Genomic DNA, 19,689 nt, shown 5'->3' on the forward strand with positions numbered 1-19,689 from the left:
GTTCAATCGTCCATCGAAGAAAAAGGGTCCAGCCAGACCAGCTAGATACACCGCAACTACTAGCCCCGATATCACATCTGACCGACATCGTCCTGCATGCCCTCAATACCGCTCCATGATCCACTGCCGCCGCTCGCTCTCCCCCCAACTGACTCAGGATCCCCATCTCGGCGTTCTTGACGTCGACGTACCGCTGCACAAACTCAGGCGAGCCCATCTGCTCGATCAAGGCGGTATCCGCCTGGAGCGCCGCCAGCGCCTCCCCCAGGTCCGCGGGGAACATCTGCGTGATGCCGAGCTCCTCGCGCTGCTCGGGGGTGAGCTTCGCCGGGTCTGACGAGCAGTCCTTCCAGACCATGGGCTCCTGGTCCGCCACGCCCAGCGTCCCCGCCGACAAGATGGCCGCCGCCGCAAAGTACGGGTTCGCCAGGCCGTCCAGGCACTTCATCTCCCAGTGACTCGTCGGCCCTCCTGGCGAACCGGGCTCCCCGCCGCACTGCCGCAGCGGCGCCTCCTTGTTCTGCCGCCCCCACATGATCCAGCGCCCGCCGGCCCAGAAGCTGTCGACCATGCGCTCGTAGCTGACGGGACTGCTGTACGTGAACGCGATGACCGCGGGGAAGTGCCGCAGGATCCCCGCGTAAAAGGGCTCATACACTTCTGGATTATCCTCACCGCCTGGCGTATCGGACGCGACCGACATGTGCACGTGCGACGCCGTCCCGCAGCTCGCGGCGAAGGGCTTCGGGTGCAGGGTGGCGCGGAACCCGTGGCGCGCGGCCACGGACTCGATGAGCTGGCGGGCATGGACCAGGGCGTCGCAGGCCTCGAGCGGCGGCAAGGGCGACAGGACGATTTCGTATTGGCCCGGCGCGCTCTCGGCGTGGTACTGCTCGATCTCGATGCCGGCCGCGTCCAGGGCGTCGGCCAGCTCGCCGTCGAGGACCGTGTTGAAGCTGCCGGGGCGGCCCGTGTCGGCCAGGGACCGGGCCATGGCCCAGGCGTGCCCGTCGTCGGCCTGTAGGGGTCGGAACTTTTCTTTGGCAGTAGTAGTAGTAGTAGTCGTAGCGTCGCCTTGGGCGGTCTGGTCGTTCCGCTCCATGACCACGAACTCGATCTCGAACCCGAGCAAAAACGTCAGCCCGTGGGAAGCCCGCGCCCGCTCGACGACGCGGCGCAGCAGGGTGCGCGGACACAGCGGCGACTCGACGAGCCCGTCGGGCTCGCGGAACTCGCTGAAGCAGCTCATGTGGCCCGGCGCGGGGCCGGCCCGCAGCGAGGCCCAGTCCACGGCCAGCTTGTACATGCCCGTCGACGTGATCTGCGGGATGGGCATGTCGATCTGCAGCAGGCCGAAGGCGGCCATGGTGTTGGTCCAGCTGCCGTTCCCGCCGTTTTGGTGAAGGGCCTTGAGCACTTGCTTGACGGGGATGACGCGGCAGCGGGTGCTGGCTGTGTAGTCTACCCAGACCAGCCTCACCCATTTGCAGCCGGTTTCGTGCAGCAGCTTGGCGACGTCTCGTTTTGGTCGGCTTGATGACGACTTGTTGCCAGATTGTGATTTCACAAGCGTTGTTGTGGAGATGGACTCTGGCTTGGGTAGTGTGGTCTCGGTTTGCAGGTTGTAGAGCCTCTTGGAATTGGTGAACAGGATGTCTTGCGCCAGCTGAATAGCTTGGTGTTCGTTCAAATCGCCTTCATGGACGAGATCGCAGAGCGTCTGTCCAGGTTAGAGCTAGATATTCTAATGAGTACACCCCGGGGATCATTGAGCGACTTACAGTTTCGAGCACGTCTCTCATCTGCATCGTGGCCAGCACATAAGTCTCCGGGAACCAGTGGCCATCCGTACTCCAGAGGATCTTGGACCACGGGCACAGCTCGAGAATCTGTTTGAAGACGGACTCCTGGCCCTGGCGGCTGATAAAGGGGAACACCTCGCCGACATCGGCATAGACATTGGGATACATGGCCGCCAGGTAGCCCGCCTCGCGGGTCCACGGGTAGCTCGCGTGCAGAATCACGATCGGAACGGTGGGGTAGTCGGCAATGAAGGTCTGGAGATGCGAGGGCGACGACTTGGTCAGGATGATGTCGTTGTCGCCCAAGCCCGTGTGGAACTGGATCGGCTTCTTGGTCTCCGAACCGCTGCCGTTGGCGATGAGCTTGGCAGCCGCGTGGATGAGGAAATGGTTCAGCGCTTTGTGCTGAAGCCGGGTGAACTCCCCGCCCTGGGCGATGCTGCCAATCTCCTCTTCGGCGGCCTGGATCTGTGTCTGCGTCTCCATGTGCCGCTTGCTGGGTATGTCGAGGCCGCCGCGGTAGCAGATGATGGACTTGAACCCCACGACCTCGGGATCGGCCAGGCAGCGCCCGATCTCGCGCTCGAAGTCGCCCAGGATTTTCAGAACGGCCCTCCGTCCCCATTGCTCGGCCCTCCCCGCAGTAGCGACGTGGCGCCGGATGATGTCCACGGCCAGGGCTTCGATGCGCACGATGCGCTTGCACTTGCCCGTGACGAACTGGTCGTGCCAGGCATACTCATGGGTCTCGTCGCCGCTGTCCAGCCCGTCGTCCAGGAGAAGGGTCTCGATGCCCTGCATGCAGCTTCGGACCCAAGCAGTCCAACCGCCGGCGTCTGTGCCGGAATTCGGCGAAGAACGCTTCGCATGCAGGGCCGACTCCACGGCGTCCCAGGTCGGCTCGGTGTCCAGCAGCCCGGCCAGTTGCTTCACCGCACGGATGTGGGCCAGACTAGACTGGGAATCACCGAGGGCGTCGCCATGGGCCTCGGTGGCTATGGAGAGCAGCGAGTGCTTGAACTGGTGCTGGACCTTCAGAAGAGGGTGGGCATGGTTGTCCACGATGGGCGTGGTGCGGATTGCATTGCGAAGAGCCTTGAGATCCATAGTAGGCAACTGCGGTGTGTGGTGTAAGTGATCTTTTGGGTGGAATTGATGAATCAGAAATGGATTCCAATTCACCCGATGGCAAACACTGAGGTGGCCTTTAGTGTGACTGTGGTACAATAACTCCTTACATCGAGAATCTAAGTAGGTATTTGGCGGTGACGGAAGGAGGCTTGAAGTGTGCTTACGTATCTTGTACAGTACAGGGTAGTAGGGGCAGGGGGCAGCTTGGCTTCAGTAGGTATTTGCGAGACGGCGGGGGAGATCTCCGTCTAGATGCCGCAAGCTGACGTAGGAAGCAGTGGATGTGATTGGGGATGAGAGACCCCTTATTTGTTTTTGAATAATGAGTGCTGCATTAGCTTGTCGTCTGCATACTTTTCTCCCGCTGTGTCGGGCGAAATCTTCCACCAAGAAATGGCACTGCCAACAAGTCTCTCAAGTACTTCAATTGGTAATTTGTGCTCTTACGAACAGTGCATGTTGAAGGTAGGGTGGCCTGAACGGTTCATTTTGGTGGTGCTGACGCGGGGTTTTAGCGAGCTTACATGTCAAGCCGCCGCCTGCCTGCATTTGTGACATGCAACATGGCCCAATTAATATCGAAGCAGATGGGGAAGTAGGAAACACATTCGTGCAACAGGCACCGACTACTCAAAAAGATATTTACACCAACGACAAGTGATCAGCAGCCCCAAGACGGAAACCTGCTGCTACTTCCCCTTTCAATCCTTGGCTTTGGCACCACCAGCGATCCAGGCCGGAGCGAACCCCTTTCCTGCTCCCCCTCAGCCCCTCGTTTGCAACCCGTAGTCCCAATCAATTGATCGCCCCCTTCGCCCCAAATCCCTTACTTTACCCACCTACGACACAGTAATACTCGACGACCCGCTGCTCTGCTTCCCCTTGCTGGTGTACCCCTCGGTCGCCAGGATCATGTAGTCGTGCTGCCCGAGGTTCATGCCGTGGCGGGCCCACTCGGCGTAGTGGTTGCCGGTGGTGATGGTCCCCCCGACGCGCTGCTCGGTGCGCACCGACCAGAACTGCTGGAAGGTCGCCGTGCCCACGATGCTCGGCTGGTTCACCCGCGTCGACGTGTAGATGGTGTAGGTCCCGCCGTCCGACGTGAAGTTGCCCTTCTCCGTCCACACCTCGTTCGGCGACAGGTCCCCGTGCGCGTCCACCACGTAGTACTCGATCAGCGGGTTCCGGGTCCAGCCGTACAGGGCCAGGTAGCCGGGGCCTTGGGGCTTGTACGTGCCGCTGTACTGCACGGATCTGTCGTCGTGGAGGGTTAGTGTACTGCGGGCTGCCAAGAGGGGAAGGCAGGAGTCGCAATTTTACAGATCTGCAACGATTGAATGAAAGGTGAAGGAGTCTGGAGAATAGAATGGAAGAGTAGATAGCTTACCGTTGCCCCCCGCGGCCCCATCCTTTCCCGCACACGAACCCACCCGGGCCGGACCAGTCCACCGTGTAGGATCCACCGGCGCCGTTGTTGCAGCGGTAGTTGATGCCGCCCTCCGACCACGACGAAAAGGCATAGCCCTGGCGCGCCATCACATTGCTGATCCGGTCAAGCGTCGCCGCCGGCGCACTCAGAACGCCCTGGGTCAGTGAGGCGGCGGCGATTACGAGAGAGGTGAACTTCATGGTTGGTCGATAAGACGAGGAGTGTAGGATAGTTGGGACTATGTGTGGATGGTCTTGTGAATCTGCTGTGATTGTAGTCTTCCCGTCGATTACCTACTCGCCTACCTACTTATACAAGATCGCTTCCTTCCAGTGCTCCGTCGCTCTTTCCTACCCCGCGATACATCATTGGCTGCCATCAAAAAGGGGGTATGGCACTCAATCTAGATTGCCCCCATCACCCGGAACAAGATATTGCACAGACGTTCGGCAGTGCTTGCGAGCAAACCAGAGATGCCGCGAGCTAGACATGGCGGCTAAAGTCGAGCGCCAAGATCCGGGGTACTTCGACATGGCGCCATCGGGTGAGCATCATATATATAAATAGTATCTAGGGTGTGACTATTGGGATCTTTTCATTCTCCAGGGTCTCCGAGGTACCAAATACAGGTGGAATAGAGATACGCTCATCAGCCATAGGTCGACTTCTTCCGCGGGCCCGGTAAGGTTTGAGGCATTCATCTGACATTGGTGGAAACTTGACAGAAGCACGGTGCTGCAAACAACGGCTGATCTGGGATTTGCTCCTGTGTAGCGGCCATATCTTCTAGAAACAAGAATAGCATCTGTGCATCCGGCTAATTACTTGTATGTTTGTGTGTACAACATCTTTATGCCCGAGCTAGATAACGAAACCGCATTGGCGGTATTGATCGTGACCAAGTTCTTTGAGTTATTGGTACGTATGTAGATTCCATCGCAATAGATTCTACCAAGTCATGTCATCTGAACGGGGATGCGTTGTCTCACTACACTGTGACCGTCATGAGAAAAGATGCCCAAACTCGATGGGGATAGGGTTCACCAAGGACCGCGACCGGGAAGTATTTAGAAAGCTGGTACAAGAAACTTCCTATGTGTTAGCTTTCGATACCGATATCCCAGCCAGAAGAGGTTGCAGATCATCAACCCATCTTGCCACGCCTCATCCCGCTTTCGTCCCTTCGCCCTCCTTAACCCACCCCCTCTCCCCCAACCACTCCCCCAACACCTCATTGAACCGATCCGGCCTGATCATATGGTGAAAGTGCCCCGCCGGGATCACCTCCATCCTATTCCCCTCTTCCTCGGCTCCCCCAGCCTCCCGCTCAATCCCCAAGTTCCCCTCCGCCGCATTCGTCACCAGCCGCGGCACCCCCGCCGCCCTCCCCGTCCGCGCCAGGTACGCCGCCCCCGACTCGCCCAAGTGCGCCCGCATCTGCCTAAACGTCTCGATAATGACGCGCGGCTCCATGGCCCAGGCCCGCCGCTGGTGCGAGGGCGCCAGCCAGGCCGGCGTCCCGTGCTCGGCTAGGTACATGCCGCCCATGGCGAAGAAGTCGGTCGCGCCCACGGCCGCCTGCTCCGGGGGGTCCGCGCTCTCCAGCATCTGGACGACGTGGGTCATGATGGGGGGCGTCAGGGTGTAGGCCGCGTCGACGAGGACGGCGCCGCGGACGAAGGGGGCGTGGCGCAGGGCGAGCTGGTGGGCGACTAGGGCGCCGATGCTGTGGCCCATGACGATGGCTTGTTGGCCGTCGTTGCTGCTGTGGTTGCCGTTTCCGTTGCTATTCGACCCATTGCTACTGCTGCTACCGTGGACACCGAGATGTTCCAGTAGGGCGGCGGCGTCCTCGGCCAGGGTCACGGGGTCGAACTTGGTGACGACGTCCGTCACGGAGCTGTGGCCGTGGCCGCGGTAGTCCATGGCGATGACCCGGAAACCGAGCGAGACGAGGAAGGGGAACTGGAGCGCCCAATCATTCTGGTCGCAGACCCAGCCGTGTAGAAGCAGTACCGGTATCCCGTCCTCCGGGCCCTCCAGGCTGTAGTAGATGTTGGCGCCGTCGGCGACGGCGAAGTATTGTCCGCCTTTCATGGTGGCCAGGTCGATACTGACTGGTAAGTCTAGTAGAGGAACAAACAGATTGATGTTACTCAAGGCATCCAAGCGTTTATGATTTGCGTGTCAGATACGAATGGACTCTTGGTTACACCTTCAGAAGATTGATCGGTGGAAGCGCAGCCATTGTTGAGGTGGCAGCTTGCTTATATCACTGGACGCTGATAGCCCGGGTCCACGAAGCAAGTGGATTCCCCATCTGTAATCGCTACTGGGCTTACCACAGAAGGAACTTTTCGTACATTACACCTTTAGTGCTTACGCAGTGGAATTGCATTTGTCAGCCCTAAAGGGAGATGCAGCTTCAGCGACGTGAGGGGGAGAGGGATGATTGTGGACAACACCGTCTTACAGAAGAAGGATAGATGCAGACTGGCCGACAAAGCACTATGTAAGAGGTGGCTTGGCTAGAATAGACCACCAAAAGTAGGTTGTGCTCCACTACAACACCCAAGTGTGCGTAGCGGCCAATTGCGACACACGGAAAGCTGAGCAGTCGCATCCGGCGTCCCAGTGCCGGCACTTCCTGTGCAGCACTTATCGATAGACCCTGCCCAACGTCAACCTGGCGTCGTGGCGGACGGGGCTGGCAAGGTCGAGGTAAGGGGGCAGGCTGTTCTAGAGGTTCCACCGTCAACCCTAGACTAGAAACCATCGCTTCTTCCTGACAGTAGCGTATTGCCATAGGGATATCACCGCTCCTACGACTCCCGTCACCCTCACACAGGAGCAGACCACCTCTCACAGAACCGGGTGATCGTTACGGAGACTCGTTTAGATGCCGTCCTGTGACACGGTCTATGACTTCCGCATGGCGGGCGCCACTGTGCCGAACTTGATTCTCTTAAAGGCTGCCCGGGCACGTTATTCTCTCGCTATAAGTCCAAGGCATGGTTGATCTTTGCCCGGAAGCAAACGCTAGATCAATCCAGGGCTGTATATCGTGTGATTACTGTCATACCAATGAGATCTAACTACATATTGGAAAAGTCGTGCTGCCAAAACGGAAGCCGCCCGCCAACCCAACTAACCCACCCCCTTTCCCTCTTCAAATCCGATCCTCCGCCTTAACAGCCATCCCACCCCCACCCGCACCAGCAACAGCACCACCTTCCTGACCGTTCTTGTTGTGGTGGTGTTTCGACGACATCTCAATCCCACCTCCCCCCCCAGCCTCCGCCGCCTCCCCGGCCGGATCGTCCTTCAGGGGCCGGTCGTAGGCCCGGCTCGCCGTGGGCGCCAGCCGCTTGCGCCGCTGCACGAACCACCCGACCAGGATCAGCAGCAGAACCCCACCCACCGTGGACCCCACGCCGATGCCCGCCGCCGCCGCCGTGCTGAGGCCGCTGTCGGGGGAGTCGATGCCGCCGCCGCCGTCCTGGCTCTCAATGCTGCCGGTCGGTGCCATGGTGGGAGAAGAGGATCCCGGGTTGTGATGGCCTCCTTGTTCGCTTGAGGGTAGGGTCGAGATGCTGCGCAGAGCCGGGAGGGAGGGCGCCGGGGTGCTTCCTCCTGTTGCTGGCAGTGTTAATGTCGACGATGGGGCCGGGGCCGTTATGAGCGTGTCTGGGGTGCCCTCGGGGAAGGGCGAGGGGGAGGTGATCTCGGAGGTAAGCTGCGTTTACATGATACGTGAGCATATGGGCAGAAGGACCATGAACCTTTTTCTACTCTGAGGACGAAGTCGACAGGAAGCTATGCTTACCAGGTTACTGTCGGTTCCGGTGAAAGCTTGTCTTGCTTGCTGACGGACATTCGGCGCCGACTCAATCCATGCCTTACTGTCACCCATCGCACTTTCTTCTCGCCTTCCCACTACTGCCGGGCCTTCTTGTCTTTGATAAAATCGAGCTGCGGGTTGAAGGTTTGCCATTTCGTTGCTGTGGGGTTTCGAAATATTCCCCTTTCACTCGCATGCCAATTCGAAGCAATCATCAAACATTCGCAGACTCCTCTATATCGTTTCCGCAAGCAATCAAACGAGAGAATGATTCAGGAAGGTTAGGCTCCACCGCCATGTAAGTCGGAGAGAGCATCTGCATTTGGCAAATCACAAACCAAAGGAAACACCAGAGCAAAATCAAGAAGTGGGAGCGACGTAGGGAGAAGAACAAGTACAGTACAGTACAGCCGCGCGACCACTTCCCAGCATCCCAGACCCGAGACAAACATCCAGTCCGATATCATACCTATTGCGTGTGTACTGAACCAACCCAATCCTCGATTACCCAGCCATTGACGCGAAGAGAGAATACCCTTCCATCCAGACGCCCGCGGCAAAACGTGGACCCCAGCACCTCCTGCACCCTCCCGCCACGAGCCACCCCCATTCCTCCCGTTTGTTTCCCCCTCGTGCAACGTCGAGAAACAATCCTGTCTTGATTCAGTCCGTCCGTCACACGTGTGGCATTGTACTCCGTAACCCAAATGACGATGCGGCTCGCCTGCGCTTGTAGTCAATTGGGGGTGTCGCTCACCTGTTTCAGGAGGTCGGTGCCGCAGCACAACAAGGTGGGCGGTGAATGAGACTCGGCCGTTGGTCGAAGCGCAGTGCAGCAGCATGCATCGCCTCGATTCAACCGAAGCAGACAAGATTCCATTCCCATGCCATATTGCGGAGATGCCCGTAGGAATGCATCATGAACTCTAAGTCTAAAAACAGCCTATCTTGTTTCTGTTGTTTGCCCGGTGTGAGATAAAATTGCCCAGCGGCAGGCTGCTGCCTCCCCAGGAGAATTTCCATTCCATACTTCGTCACCGGTGTCCCCGACGACGCAAACAAACGAGAGACAGCTGATCCTTGCGACTGGGAACATGTAAGATAGGTAGGTATCCGGTATATTGTATTCTTCCGTTTTAGGCTCTTGCTGCTCTAGATAAAGTACTCAAGGCATGTGTAACGTAACCTCTATTCTTTCATTTCCCGTCTTAAGTAACCGCCGCTCCTCATTTCGGCATCTCCCCCCCAACCATGACGATCCGCCCCTCGATACGAGGCGCAATGGCCTTGGTCCAGTCAATCTCAAACTCCCCCTCCTTGAGCTCGTCGCCGACGCGGCAGTGCACCCCGGCCACCCGGCTCCACTTGCGCACCACCCGCCGCATAATCTGCAGCTCCTTGTCCAGGTCCTCGACCTCGTGCTCCGCCACGTGCCGTCGTTCATCGCCCTCGCCCTCTCCATCGTCGTCGTTCTCCGCGTCCGCGTCCGAATCCTCCTCCTCCTCGCGCATCCTGCCCACGCTGGCCCGACGCGACCGCAACTTCTCCGGCGTCCAGTTGTCCCACCCGCGCTTATTGTCCTTCGCCGCCGCCGACGCACGCGGCGCGTTGGGGCTAGTTGACTCCAGCGGCGCTATGTGCGGGTGCGACGTGCTGACCTTGCTCGACACATTGTCCCAGTGGCGGTTGATGGCGTTGCCCATGTTCTTCCACTTGCCCATGACGCGCAGCGACAGGAAGTACTGCCGCAGCATCATGGAGATCAGGATCCCGTTCTCCTCCGAGACCACCTCCTCGCACTCGCCGCCCTCTGATTCTATCAGCAGGCTGTCGTAACCGTCCTTGCCGCGGCCCATGTAGCCTCGCGTGACCAGGACGTACTTCCTGGCCAGGTCGATGGGCTCGCCGCCGATACTGGCCGACACGATGCGATCTCCGGCGGGCTTGCTGGAGTCGAAGGAGAACTCGATGTTGGAGACCTGAGGGAACCGCCCCTCGAGGGCGGGGAACTGCGAGACGCTGTTCTCCAGTGCGAGCCAGATGTTCTTCCCGCTCGCCTTGATGACGACGACGGGGTCCTCAAAGGGGAAGCAGTTCATAATATCCTTCATCAAGAGAGGACCGGGAACGTAGACCTGGTCGCCGCGAATGGTCCCCGACGCCATGATGCAGCAGTCGCCGGAATAGTAGTGGCGCATTATGTCACACACGAAGTTCCCGATGTTGCTCTCCTTCAGCCGGACCGTCCTGAACCGGGCATCGAGAGGCGCCGCGGTGTAGCCGACGGGCTTCTGGAGTGTTGCATTCAGACTAGAAGTCAACTTCTCCACCAGCTTCACGGTTGGCTCGTGCTTGGGAATGGCCGAAGTGACGTCTCTCCTGGTGATGTTGAAGTCCCAGCGGTTCGAGCCGTCGGGCCGTCGCCGGGCCTCCAGGTAGGACAGCTGCTTGAAATCGGTACCAGATCGGAGGACGTGGGTGTCCTTGATCACACTATGGTTGTAGTAGTGGTCGTGGCCGCCCAAGATGATGTCGATGATGCCATCGGTCTGCTCGGCCAGTTTGTTGTCGTTGGGCTCGCGCATGTGCGTGATGGCAATGACAATCTCCGCACCCTCCTCGCGCAGCTTGGGGACCAGCTCCTTGGCCGTCTCGCTGGCGGACTTGTAGATGAGATCGGGCGGAAGACTGTTAATGGTTTCCAGCCACTCCCGCTCACCCAGCCCGATGAGGCCGATCTTGATGCCATTGGAAGAGGTAATCATGTGGGTCCTCTTGCAGTTTCCAATTGGGACATCCTCCCCCAGGGCAGGGTCAAGAATGTTGGCGACAAGCCAGGGGAACTTGCATTTGGACGCCAGGTACCTGAACTGACGAACTCCAAAGTCTAAATCGTGATTCTACAGGCGGTCAGTTATGGCTCCAGAGATTTGATTGCTGGGTAAAAATACCCCGAGAGATGCAGCATCTGTTCCGATATTGTTCAGAATCGGATGCATATGATTTCCTGTGAGTTGTGTGTCAGCATGCGAGTCGGTTTTGGTCACCACGGGGTAAAAGTCCCAAATAGCGGTGGGATGCATTTGCACAGACGCCAGATATGCAGGGGTTGACCTTGGACTGACCTTTGGTGATGGAACTCTCGAGACTCGGGTTGAACGCATCACCGGAAAAGGAAAGTGAGCAGGTCCGACTGCCCCTGAAACTGCTCGCCGTGCCGGTACTCCTCCATCAGGGTCATGAAGCGAGCCGCGCCGCCCACGGGCTCGGCCGAGGAGGAATCGACGTGGTAGACATCGTTGTAGTGCACCAGCCTCAGATCGGGGGGTCCGTCGGAGTTGCCCGAGCTGTAGGTCTGCGACTCGTTCGGGGGAGGCTCTACCTTTTCGCGCATCTTGAAGAAAGGGGGTTAATATCAATGAGAGTCAAATGTCAAAAGTAAGTAAGGAATGCAGCAAGCAGGTTGAATCAATGTTTAGGAGTTGGTAATTGGGGGTGTATGTGTGGACGTGGGCAGTCGATCAATCGGGGAAGTGAGCTGAACTGCCCCGCCAAATCGCTGGCCTTCTACGCTACAGGGGGTGGTGGGAGGGGCACGAAATTGATTGATGGCGGGGCAGTGCCGTCTGTCGCTCACACTCGCATTGAAACAGGAACGGGAAACAGAAGAAACCTGAGGGATTCTGGGGTCGAACATGTGTGCCGCTAGGTTAAGCCGATGCAACATTCTCACCTTTTACATAAGCAAACACATTTTCCAATTGCAACGACGAGTGCAAAGCGATCAAATAAGGAGCGTTGGAACAGTAATACGACCAGCTGCACTGAGGGTTGCGGTGCTTGGTCGGAGCGTCCCATCGCGCCAGGACAGCTGTACCTGTCTGTAGCAGGACAGCTCATCAATGCATCGGCGCCATCGACCAACCAAAGCCCCCAACCACCAACTGTAGGTAGACGGCGTCTGTGGTATGCATGAATGTGACACGTGAGCTCTGCTGGAAGGATACACACGTACACACAAAGATGAGACACAAGCCAAGCTGCTTGAGTGACTGAAAACGATTGAATGACCTGACCGACTTTTTAGAACGCTGCAATTGCTATGGTGGGGTAAATATAGCCAATGGCTGGAAAATAGTGCAAAGCTTCAGAAAACCACCAAGCAAGCAATCAAGTACCTAGTTAAAATCAATCAAGGCTCGCCGGGCCAGATGGAGTCGGCCAGCTCCCGCACCAGCTTGAGCTTGGCAATCATGTCCTCGCGCGTCACCGAATTGCCCAAGTGGTGACTGGCGAAGCCGCACTGGGGACTGACGCCGAGCCGCTTGAGGGCCTCCTCGCGCGTCTGGCCGGCGCCGCTCGCGACCACGTCGGCGGCCTCGTAGACGCGCTCCTTGAGCTTGGCGACGTCCTCGAGCTCGGGGAACTTGCTGGTAATAACACCTAAAACAACATTCTTGTGCTTGGGCAGGTGCTTGAGCGGCTCAAAGGTGCCGGCGCGCTCCGTGTCGTACTCGAGGAAGTACGTGTCGGCGCTGATGCCGTTGAACAGCTTGGTCGCGATCCGGTCGTAGCCGCCCTCGGAGAAGTGCTTGCTGTAGGCGAAGTTGCCCCGGCACAGGTGGATGCCCACGTGCATGTCCTCCGGCCGCCCGCTCAGGCAGTCGTTGTACAGCGTCACGTACGAGTCCAGCAGCGCCTCGGCGTCTTCGCCGTCCTGCTTGAAGCCCTCCAGCATCTTCTCGGAGCAGAAGTCTTTTGAATGCATTAGCCACTGCCATTTGTCTCGAAAAAGTCCCAGTTTGAAATACTCACAGGCAAGGTTGGGGTCGTCAATGGTGACATTGCGGCACCCCGCGTCATACAGCGTCTGCAGTTCAGCCCGGTAGGCGGCGGCGATGTCGGCAAAGTACTCGGCGTCGTTGGCGTAGACCTCCTTGGGGTACGCCTTGCCCTTCTTGTAGCGCAGGTGGTACCACTCGGGCGCCGCCAGCGTGATCTTCAGCTCCTTGACCCGGTCCGCGGGCACCTGCTTCTTCAGGTACTCCCAGTCCTTCATGTAGGAAGAACCGACATGCTTGATCTTGCCCGTGCACACAATCGTCTCACCGGGCTTGTGGCCCGTCTCAGCTGTTGGCAACGGTCAGAACAGGGTCGCAATCACCAATAATCTCATCGCCGCCTCTCACTACTCATCATCTTTGCTTTCAATTGCTATTATGAGTTCAACTTACTGAAAGCGGCAGTGTCGGGAACGTAGAGACGGAACATGTCCCAGTCCGGGTTGGGGATCTCCTCGAAGCCGTCCAGGTTGGGGAAGAAGGTCCCCCAGAACTGATGCCGGCGGTACTCGCCGTCGCCGATGGCGTGGAAGCCGAGGTCCAGCTGCACCTTGACGATCTCATTGATGGCCTTGTCCTCGAGGTCGTGGAGCTCCTTGTCCTGGACGATCTCGAGGGCTTTGGCGTTGTCCAGCGCGATGCGCTTGTCCGTGATCTCCTTGGGCCGGAGCAGCGAGCCCAGGTGCTCCGCTCGGAAGGGAGGGCGCTGCTTATTGGTCGCCATGGCTGTTTGGGGGCGGGATCAGGATTTACTTTATGACAGGGTGGTATGTAATGAGAGGGGGTATGGCGTGTCTAGAGGTTGAAGGACGGACTGGAATATGGCATGCTAAGTAAGTAAGAGGGCAGGCACGGCAAGCACGCCCTTTATCGCTTCCATGATATATCTCGCACATCTCTAACACTACATCACTCCTCTCTCCGCACCACGATTCAACAAGTGGGGGGTTGCCACAATTTCGTTAGCATCATCATCCTGACACGTCGGCGAGTCGAAGAGTCCCTCCTTCTGAGACGGCCAGCAGCTTGCAGCAGCCGGCGGTGGGGGGCAAAGGAGGCTTGAGGGGTAGGTTGCAAGCCTTCGGGGACCAGGTGCATAGTTGGCGATTCCTCTTGAGCTTTCACCCAAGACTGGTTGACTGGGTGGTCTGCCTAAGTAAATGAGCTCATCCGTAGCCTTTTTCGGTTATTGGACAATATATTTGGATTGGCAGCGTGGGATCGTTCCGTCGCGGAAGAGCCAATGCTCCAGCTTTTTGGCCCCAGTTGCCTGTCCATCTAGGCCTAGCGCCGACACCCCGCACGCGCCTAGGCGATTACCAACGGCTGACTGGTCCCGGCTTCGGCAATCTCGTAGCATTCTGTATGGCCTGCTGCTGGCTGGACTGGGTAATAGTACCTGCGGGCTCTTCTGTAGCGCCATCTCGCGTTCGTTGCATGCGCGTGTGTGCCTGGCAAGCTGCGTGGACAGTGTGTGGTGGCATTGCTGCTGTATCAAGAGATTGACAAATACCTCTCCTGGCTTTCGGCGGGGTTGCCTCGATATTTCACTGCGCAGAGTCAGTTCCGAACGTGAAGAAGCTTTCGTGCTCGGTCTAATATGTCGGATAATCATTTGATTATCGGAGAATTTCCATTTCCATAAGTGAAGAAGGATGGCAGATGGGATGATGCTCCGGCGGTGCTCATGCATGTTGTCGCTACTGTGAGCCGAGTATCTGACGTCATTTTCCTGGCTCTTGGTTGAGACGCAAACACACCGATTCCGACTAAGAATTGGATACGCACTGAAGGAATACACTCTTCGAATAGGAACTGCATCTTCAGAGTTCTATACTATTTGTACTGGAGTTTGTAGAATTAGCCATGTGGCCCAAGTCGCCTGAATGCATCAAACGCTGGGAAGCACTAAGGGGCATGACAGGCGAAACCACGTGCTCATCATCATCAACTTACTCGCCTGCCTGAGGAAGCCTTTCAGTCTAATCAATATTGTGGCTACCTCACGTCAAATCCGTCTACATTGAGACCGCTCCTTCTAAAAACGGCATCAACTCCTCTGGATAGAGACGTGTTTCTAGACCTTAGACTGAGGTCAACTGAAACACCCTTTTGATCTCGCTGCAGTAACTCTTTCAGTGGTGCCACAATTGGTCAATGCCCATTACTGCTGCTAGCTGATCCGTCGCGAGACACCCCAGTCAACAACCCGTTTCTCCATCGCCGCCTGTCCCCCCGATCTGATTGCTCCATTGTGGTATAAGCAGCTAGCAATGGACCGGCTTCCCCGTGAGATCTTGGCCGAGGTTCTCGAGTTCCTGGCCGGGCCGGCCCCGTCGGACTGTCGGCTCCACGAACAACCGAGCGACGACCTGCTCAAGAGCGAGACGCTCGACCTCAAGTCCGCGTCGCAGGTCGACAAGCTCTGGCGCGGCCATGCGCTCCCCATCCTCTTCCGCCACGTGCAATGGCGGCCTCAACTCTCGCCGTGTTTCAACACCCTCGATCCAGGCCCGTTGCTACAATTTCTTCTGGGAAACCGGCTCCACCGCCACGTGCTGACCTTCACCCTCCTGATCGACTTCCACAGCCAAGAAACCGATGCAACCAGTGTCGCCTACCAGTTCTGCCCGTCGGATCTAGAAGTGCTATGGAACCGGGTATTTGCCGTCATCGACCCCCTGAGGTTCACCATCATCGCCCCGCCGACAACCCTGGCGGCTCTGCTCAATCGGATGCTGTTCCTACAAGATGCATGGTCTTTCAAGATCCCGTACCACATTTTATCACTCGCCCGATCCCACAGAGCCCCCCGAAAAGACCCCGAGATGACTCTAGAGATGTTAACGAAGGCTTACGGGATGGGCACCCTATCTCAAGGCCGCTGCTCGGCCGCCGCATGCGTTTTCAAGGGCGCCCTGCCCGCGCCGCCCTGCCCCCTCCTGACGCTCCGGCCCTGGACGTCGATGCTGCTGAACGAGGGGTCGTCCATCCCCGTGTACCAGACGTACGAGTTCTTCCTGCGCTCGCCGCCCTCGGCGCTGAGCGCCCTGCTGGGCACGGGCGAGTACCCCAATGACGCGCCCCTGTTTCCCGCGACCGTTGTCGACTTCAACTACATCGCCATCTTCCCGCTCTCGTCGCACGTCAGCCACCTCGTCCACGCCCTGCCGAGGGTGGACCGCCTCTTCGTCCGCTTCACGCCGCGGCCCCGCAACCGCATCCTCGAGGACCGCCAGACTTTAAAGCATGTCGACCCGGCCGACCTCTGGATGGAGCGCTCCACCGCCTTCCGCCACCTCATCGGCGAGATGGTCAACCCCAGCCGCAGCACCAGCAACTGGAAGGCGTTGAAGGTGTTCGAGATCAGCGAACTCGGCGAGGAGCGCGAGGTCTGGAACCTGGCCAGCGAGTGTCTGCAGCGCGACGGCACGCCCGACGGCAGCTGGGTGCTCGAGGAGGAGGGGTTACTGGTGCGCCTCGATGACGACGGAAGGAGCCCGAAAGGGCCGTTGCTTCGGAGCAGCGGGAGCATCCCTCACCCTTCTCCTGTTCTCGACGACCTGATGCACGGGGCGAGGTTCGCGCTCGTGCCCAACCACCACTTCCAGCCTGTATGGTGATGACTTGGGCATGTTGTCCATTGGCAGCTGTCCCCGATGGCCAGGTATCCTATGGTCAGTCACAATGGGCGTTATCATCCAAAGTGCATGCGCCGTTGCTCCTGGAGTGTATATACATCTGTGATAGATGGACACCGAATGTGAAGTGTTCGCATACAGCAAGAAGGCCCACACTTGCAGGGGCATGTTGGTTTCGTATTTAACATTGCAATGTTCTATCATCGTACATCATTAATTAATCGTCGTCATCACCATCAGTCATGCATGTTTGAATCCGATCATTTCCTATTTCTGGGCCTGAAATTGAAACTACAGGACAGACCACCCTAGAAAAAACCCCCTTCCTCATGATTCTCCCCCTGGCTGCCCATCGGCCTTCTCCTTCTCCGCCAGCGCCGCGTAGATGCCATTGTACCCCATAAAGAAATCCGACTTATCCTGAAACTTACCATGCCCCGTAAGCCGGCCATGGGTGGCGCGGACGAGCGCCAGAGCGGCGCCGGCGCGCGGCCGCCGCACGCTCTCGATCCGGCGCAGGACGGCGGGGACGTCTTCGCGATGGACCGTGCCCGCCCTCGTCCCTGTCCCTGTTTCTCCTGTGGCGGCGGCGGCGTCGTCGTTCTCGCCGTTGAGCAGACGCAGGCCCTCGGCGTCCTCGACGCTCATGGTGGCGCCCTGGCCCTGCATCGGCGTCATGGCGTGCGCGGCGTCGCCGATGAGGATGGCGCGGCCGCGGGTCCAGGTCGGGAGGGGGCCGAGGTCTTGGAGCTCCCAGCACTTGACCTCGGTGGCCGAGCTGGAAGCATGGCGCCGCTTTCATTAGCTTTCACACAAGCCCGTCTCTCTTGTTTTGTCTTGGGAGGTCGGGTTGGAACGGGGAGAAGTAAGATAGTAAGTAGGTTACTCACCCCAGAATGCGCTGCAGCCCCCGGTCCCACCCAAACGCCTCGAGCATCGCGTCGCGGTCGCCGTCGGCGTGCCAGGACTCGGTGGTGCTCCGGCTCGAGACCTGCGTCTCCATGATGCACGAGATGTTGAAGCAGGCGTGGCGGCGCATCGGGTACGCCATGGCGAACCGGCGGCTGCCGGGCGGGCCGTTGATGAAGAGGGACGCGTTGCGGCTCGTTTCGGGCCGCCACCAGAGGGGCGGCGGCAGGGGCGGTTCCCCGTTGGCGCCCCGTAGGGCCCGGTCGGCCGCTTCGACGTCGACGGCGACGCGGTAGGCTAGGTGGCCCGTCTTTTGGACTTTCGGGGCGTCTTCGCCGGCGATGGCGGGGCGGAGGCGGGAGTGGATCCCGTCTGCGACTGTTTGGGGGTATCAATGTGTTAGGAAGGGAGGGCACTCTTACATTGACATGGCTTAACAACCAGTCACGGGGCGTATCAAATATTGAGCCACACTTGCCTACGATAACGTCTCCAGCTACTGTCGTCCCATCACTCAGCGTAATAACCCCCTCCTCCGGATCCAGCCCCACCACCGCCTTGCCATACACCACCCGCGCCGGCCCCCCACCAATCCCCAGCTCCCCCGACGCCGCCGTCGCCAGCCGCACCAGCTCGTCGCGGAAATCCGAGCGCTTCTGGGTCAGCGTGTCGGCCCCGAACCGCTTCTTCAAATCCATCCGGACTTCCTCGACCATGTTGTTCTGGCCGTCGAAGATGCGGTACCAGTGGCAGGGGACGCCGCCCACGCGCGCGCCCTCGCCCTCGTACCCCAGCGGATTCAGGATCTTCATGCCGTTGCTCCCGATAAAGACGCCCTGCCCGCCCGTCGCCACCGCGGCGCCGCCCCGCTCGTAGACGGTCACGGCGTGGTGCTCGCGCAGGACACGGGCGGCGGTCAGGCCGGCGAGGCCGGCGCCGACGATGAGCACCGCTAGCCTCTTGCTGTCGCTTTCGCGCTCGCTGGTCATCTTGCTGGGTACTACTCGTTGAGAAGATCGGGCTTTCTTTAGCTTGTATAGGGGGTTCAAGGATTGCTTAATCTGATGGGAAGAAGCTACTTTTACTGCGGGCAAGATCCTTTCAGTGTGTAGTGTGAAGGTGGTTATTCTAAACTGCGGATTTGGTGCCAAGTTGAACTCCGCATGCAGTGTTTCCATCCTGCAGTTGTCGCTATCATTGCTGCCGCGGGGTATTGCCTCGATACTCGATGCATCCTGCACCCGATTAACTCCCGAACGCAAGACCGTCTTATCGCCTGGCGCGTAAGGAAAGTACCCCTACTCTAATCCATCATTCGCCTCTACGATGGTGATGCTGTAGTTGCTATGTCTTTGGTTGCAAATGTAAAAACGGTGGAAACTCTGTCTGATCTAATCATGCCTCCCCGCCACGTCTAGCATCATACTTTATCTCAACGAGCATTAGGAAGCGGGGACTCGCCCTGTACAAGCGTCCTGATCGGCCGGTATGCGACGAATATTTCGGTGCTTGAGTTGCACCCTCCATCTGTAAATACCAATGTAACCACACTGCATGTTGGTTCGTTGTCTTTGACTTGGTGTGTCCCGGGTAGGTCACTGCCGATCTTGCGAACACCGCAGCTTATACGTCGTACTCACCACAAGCCAACCTTCCAATGGAAATGGTGCTGGCGTCTTGTTGGTATCGTGCACCGCTGCCCACGGACGTGTGTTCCAAGCTTCAAGTACAATCGAGACGCGTCATGGTCTTTTTGGACTTGGATCCTCTTAATGAAGAGCGGATGCTCCCACAACCATCGAGATGCAGTGCGCCTCCGACATATGGTCAGGAGTTGCGGCGAGAAGCAACATCTCCCATCAGCTCACGGTGGACATTGGGAGATGCTGTAGTTGTTTGGGTCAGTGAATGAGTGGCCAACATAAAGCTCAGGTTTCGGGGTAAAGCTATCTCCTTGGTTGTTGGTTGGTCTCGGCGTAGCTTCATGATATGGGGGGTACTGGCGCCATCAGTTTGTTAAGTATGTCAGCTTCAGACATAGCGGGGCATTGCCGCTTTCATGCGCCTCGTCATAAAGCGCATTCTCTAGAAAATC

General features: G+C 58.3%; 8 protein-coding genes across 8 annotated transcripts; 1 reads left to right on the forward strand and 7 right to left on the reverse strand.

Annotated features, from left to right (window-relative positions):
* Positions 1-82: 82 nt before the first annotated feature.
* On the reverse strand, positions 83-2,909 carry PG985_016232 (Protein fluG; the record flags this gene model as incomplete). The annotated part of the gene is made up of 2 exons (XM_066835998.1): positions 83-1,720; positions 1,782-2,909. Coding segments are annotated over 2 exons (2,766 nt in total), but the record flags the coding sequence as incomplete, so codon positions are not given.
* Positions 2,910-3,772: 863 nt separating this feature from the next.
* PG985_016233 (Endo-1 4-beta-xylanase A) lies at positions 3,773-4,562 on the reverse strand (the record flags this gene model as incomplete). The annotated part of the gene is made up of 2 exons (XM_066835999.1): positions 3,773-4,187; positions 4,321-4,562. The coding sequence occupies 2 exons, from the start codon at positions 4,560-4,562 to the stop codon at positions 3,773-3,775; spliced, it is 657 nt and encodes a 218-aa protein (XP_066676015.1).
* A 964-nt stretch (positions 4,563-5,526) lies between these two features.
* Positions 5,527-6,459, reverse strand: PG985_016234 (alpha/beta-hydrolase; the record flags this gene model as incomplete). Its single annotated transcript, XM_066836000.1, has 1 exon — positions 5,527-6,459. The coding sequence occupies one exon, from the start codon at positions 6,457-6,459 to the stop codon at positions 5,527-5,529; it is 933 nt and encodes a 310-aa protein (XP_066676016.1).
* A 1,072-nt stretch (positions 6,460-7,531) lies between these two features.
* Positions 7,532-8,275, reverse strand: PG985_016235 (uncharacterized protein; the record flags this gene model as incomplete). Its single annotated transcript, XM_066836001.1, has 2 exons — positions 7,532-8,098; positions 8,189-8,275. The coding sequence occupies 2 exons, from the start codon at positions 8,273-8,275 to the stop codon at positions 7,532-7,534; spliced, it is 654 nt and encodes a 217-aa protein (XP_066676017.1).
* A 1,154-nt stretch (positions 8,276-9,429) lies between these two features.
* Positions 9,430-11,597, reverse strand: PG985_016236 (uncharacterized protein; the record flags this gene model as incomplete). The annotated part of the gene is made up of 3 exons (XM_066836002.1): positions 9,430-11,103; positions 11,155-11,317; positions 11,371-11,597. The coding sequence occupies 3 exons, from the start codon at positions 11,595-11,597 to the stop codon at positions 9,430-9,432; spliced, it is 2,064 nt and encodes a 687-aa protein (XP_066676018.1).
* Positions 11,598-12,395: 798 nt separating this feature from the next.
* On the reverse strand, positions 12,396-13,768 carry PG985_016237 (uncharacterized protein; the record flags this gene model as incomplete). The annotated part of the gene is made up of 3 exons (XM_066836003.1): positions 12,396-12,958; positions 13,019-13,333; positions 13,438-13,768. The coding sequence occupies 3 exons, from the start codon at positions 13,766-13,768 to the stop codon at positions 12,396-12,398; spliced, it is 1,209 nt and encodes a 402-aa protein (XP_066676019.1).
* Positions 13,769-15,317: 1,549 nt separating this feature from the next.
* PG985_016238 (F-box domain-containing protein) lies at positions 15,318-16,667 on the forward strand (the record flags this gene model as incomplete). Its single annotated transcript, XM_066836004.1, has 1 exon — positions 15,318-16,667. The coding sequence occupies one exon, from the start codon at positions 15,318-15,320 to the stop codon at positions 16,665-16,667; it is 1,350 nt and encodes a 449-aa protein (XP_066676020.1).
* A 345-nt stretch (positions 16,668-17,012) lies between these two features.
* On the reverse strand, positions 17,013-18,583 carry PG985_016239 (FAD binding domain protein; the record flags this gene model as incomplete). The annotated part of the gene is made up of 3 exons (XM_066836005.1): positions 17,013-17,463; positions 17,576-17,972; positions 18,043-18,583. 3 exons carry the CDS (start codon positions 18,581-18,583, stop codon positions 17,013-17,015), a joined length of 1,389 nt encoding a protein of 462 aa, XP_066676021.1.
* Positions 18,584-19,689: the final 1,106 nt, after the last annotated feature.

Source organism: Apiospora marii (genome assembly GCF_038362585.1).
Source record: "Apiospora marii strain CBS 49790 chromosome Unknown utg000014l_segment0_segment0, whole genome shotgun sequence".
Taxonomy (NCBI): Eukaryota; Fungi; Ascomycota; class Sordariomycetes; order Amphisphaeriales; family Apiosporaceae; genus Apiospora; species Apiospora marii.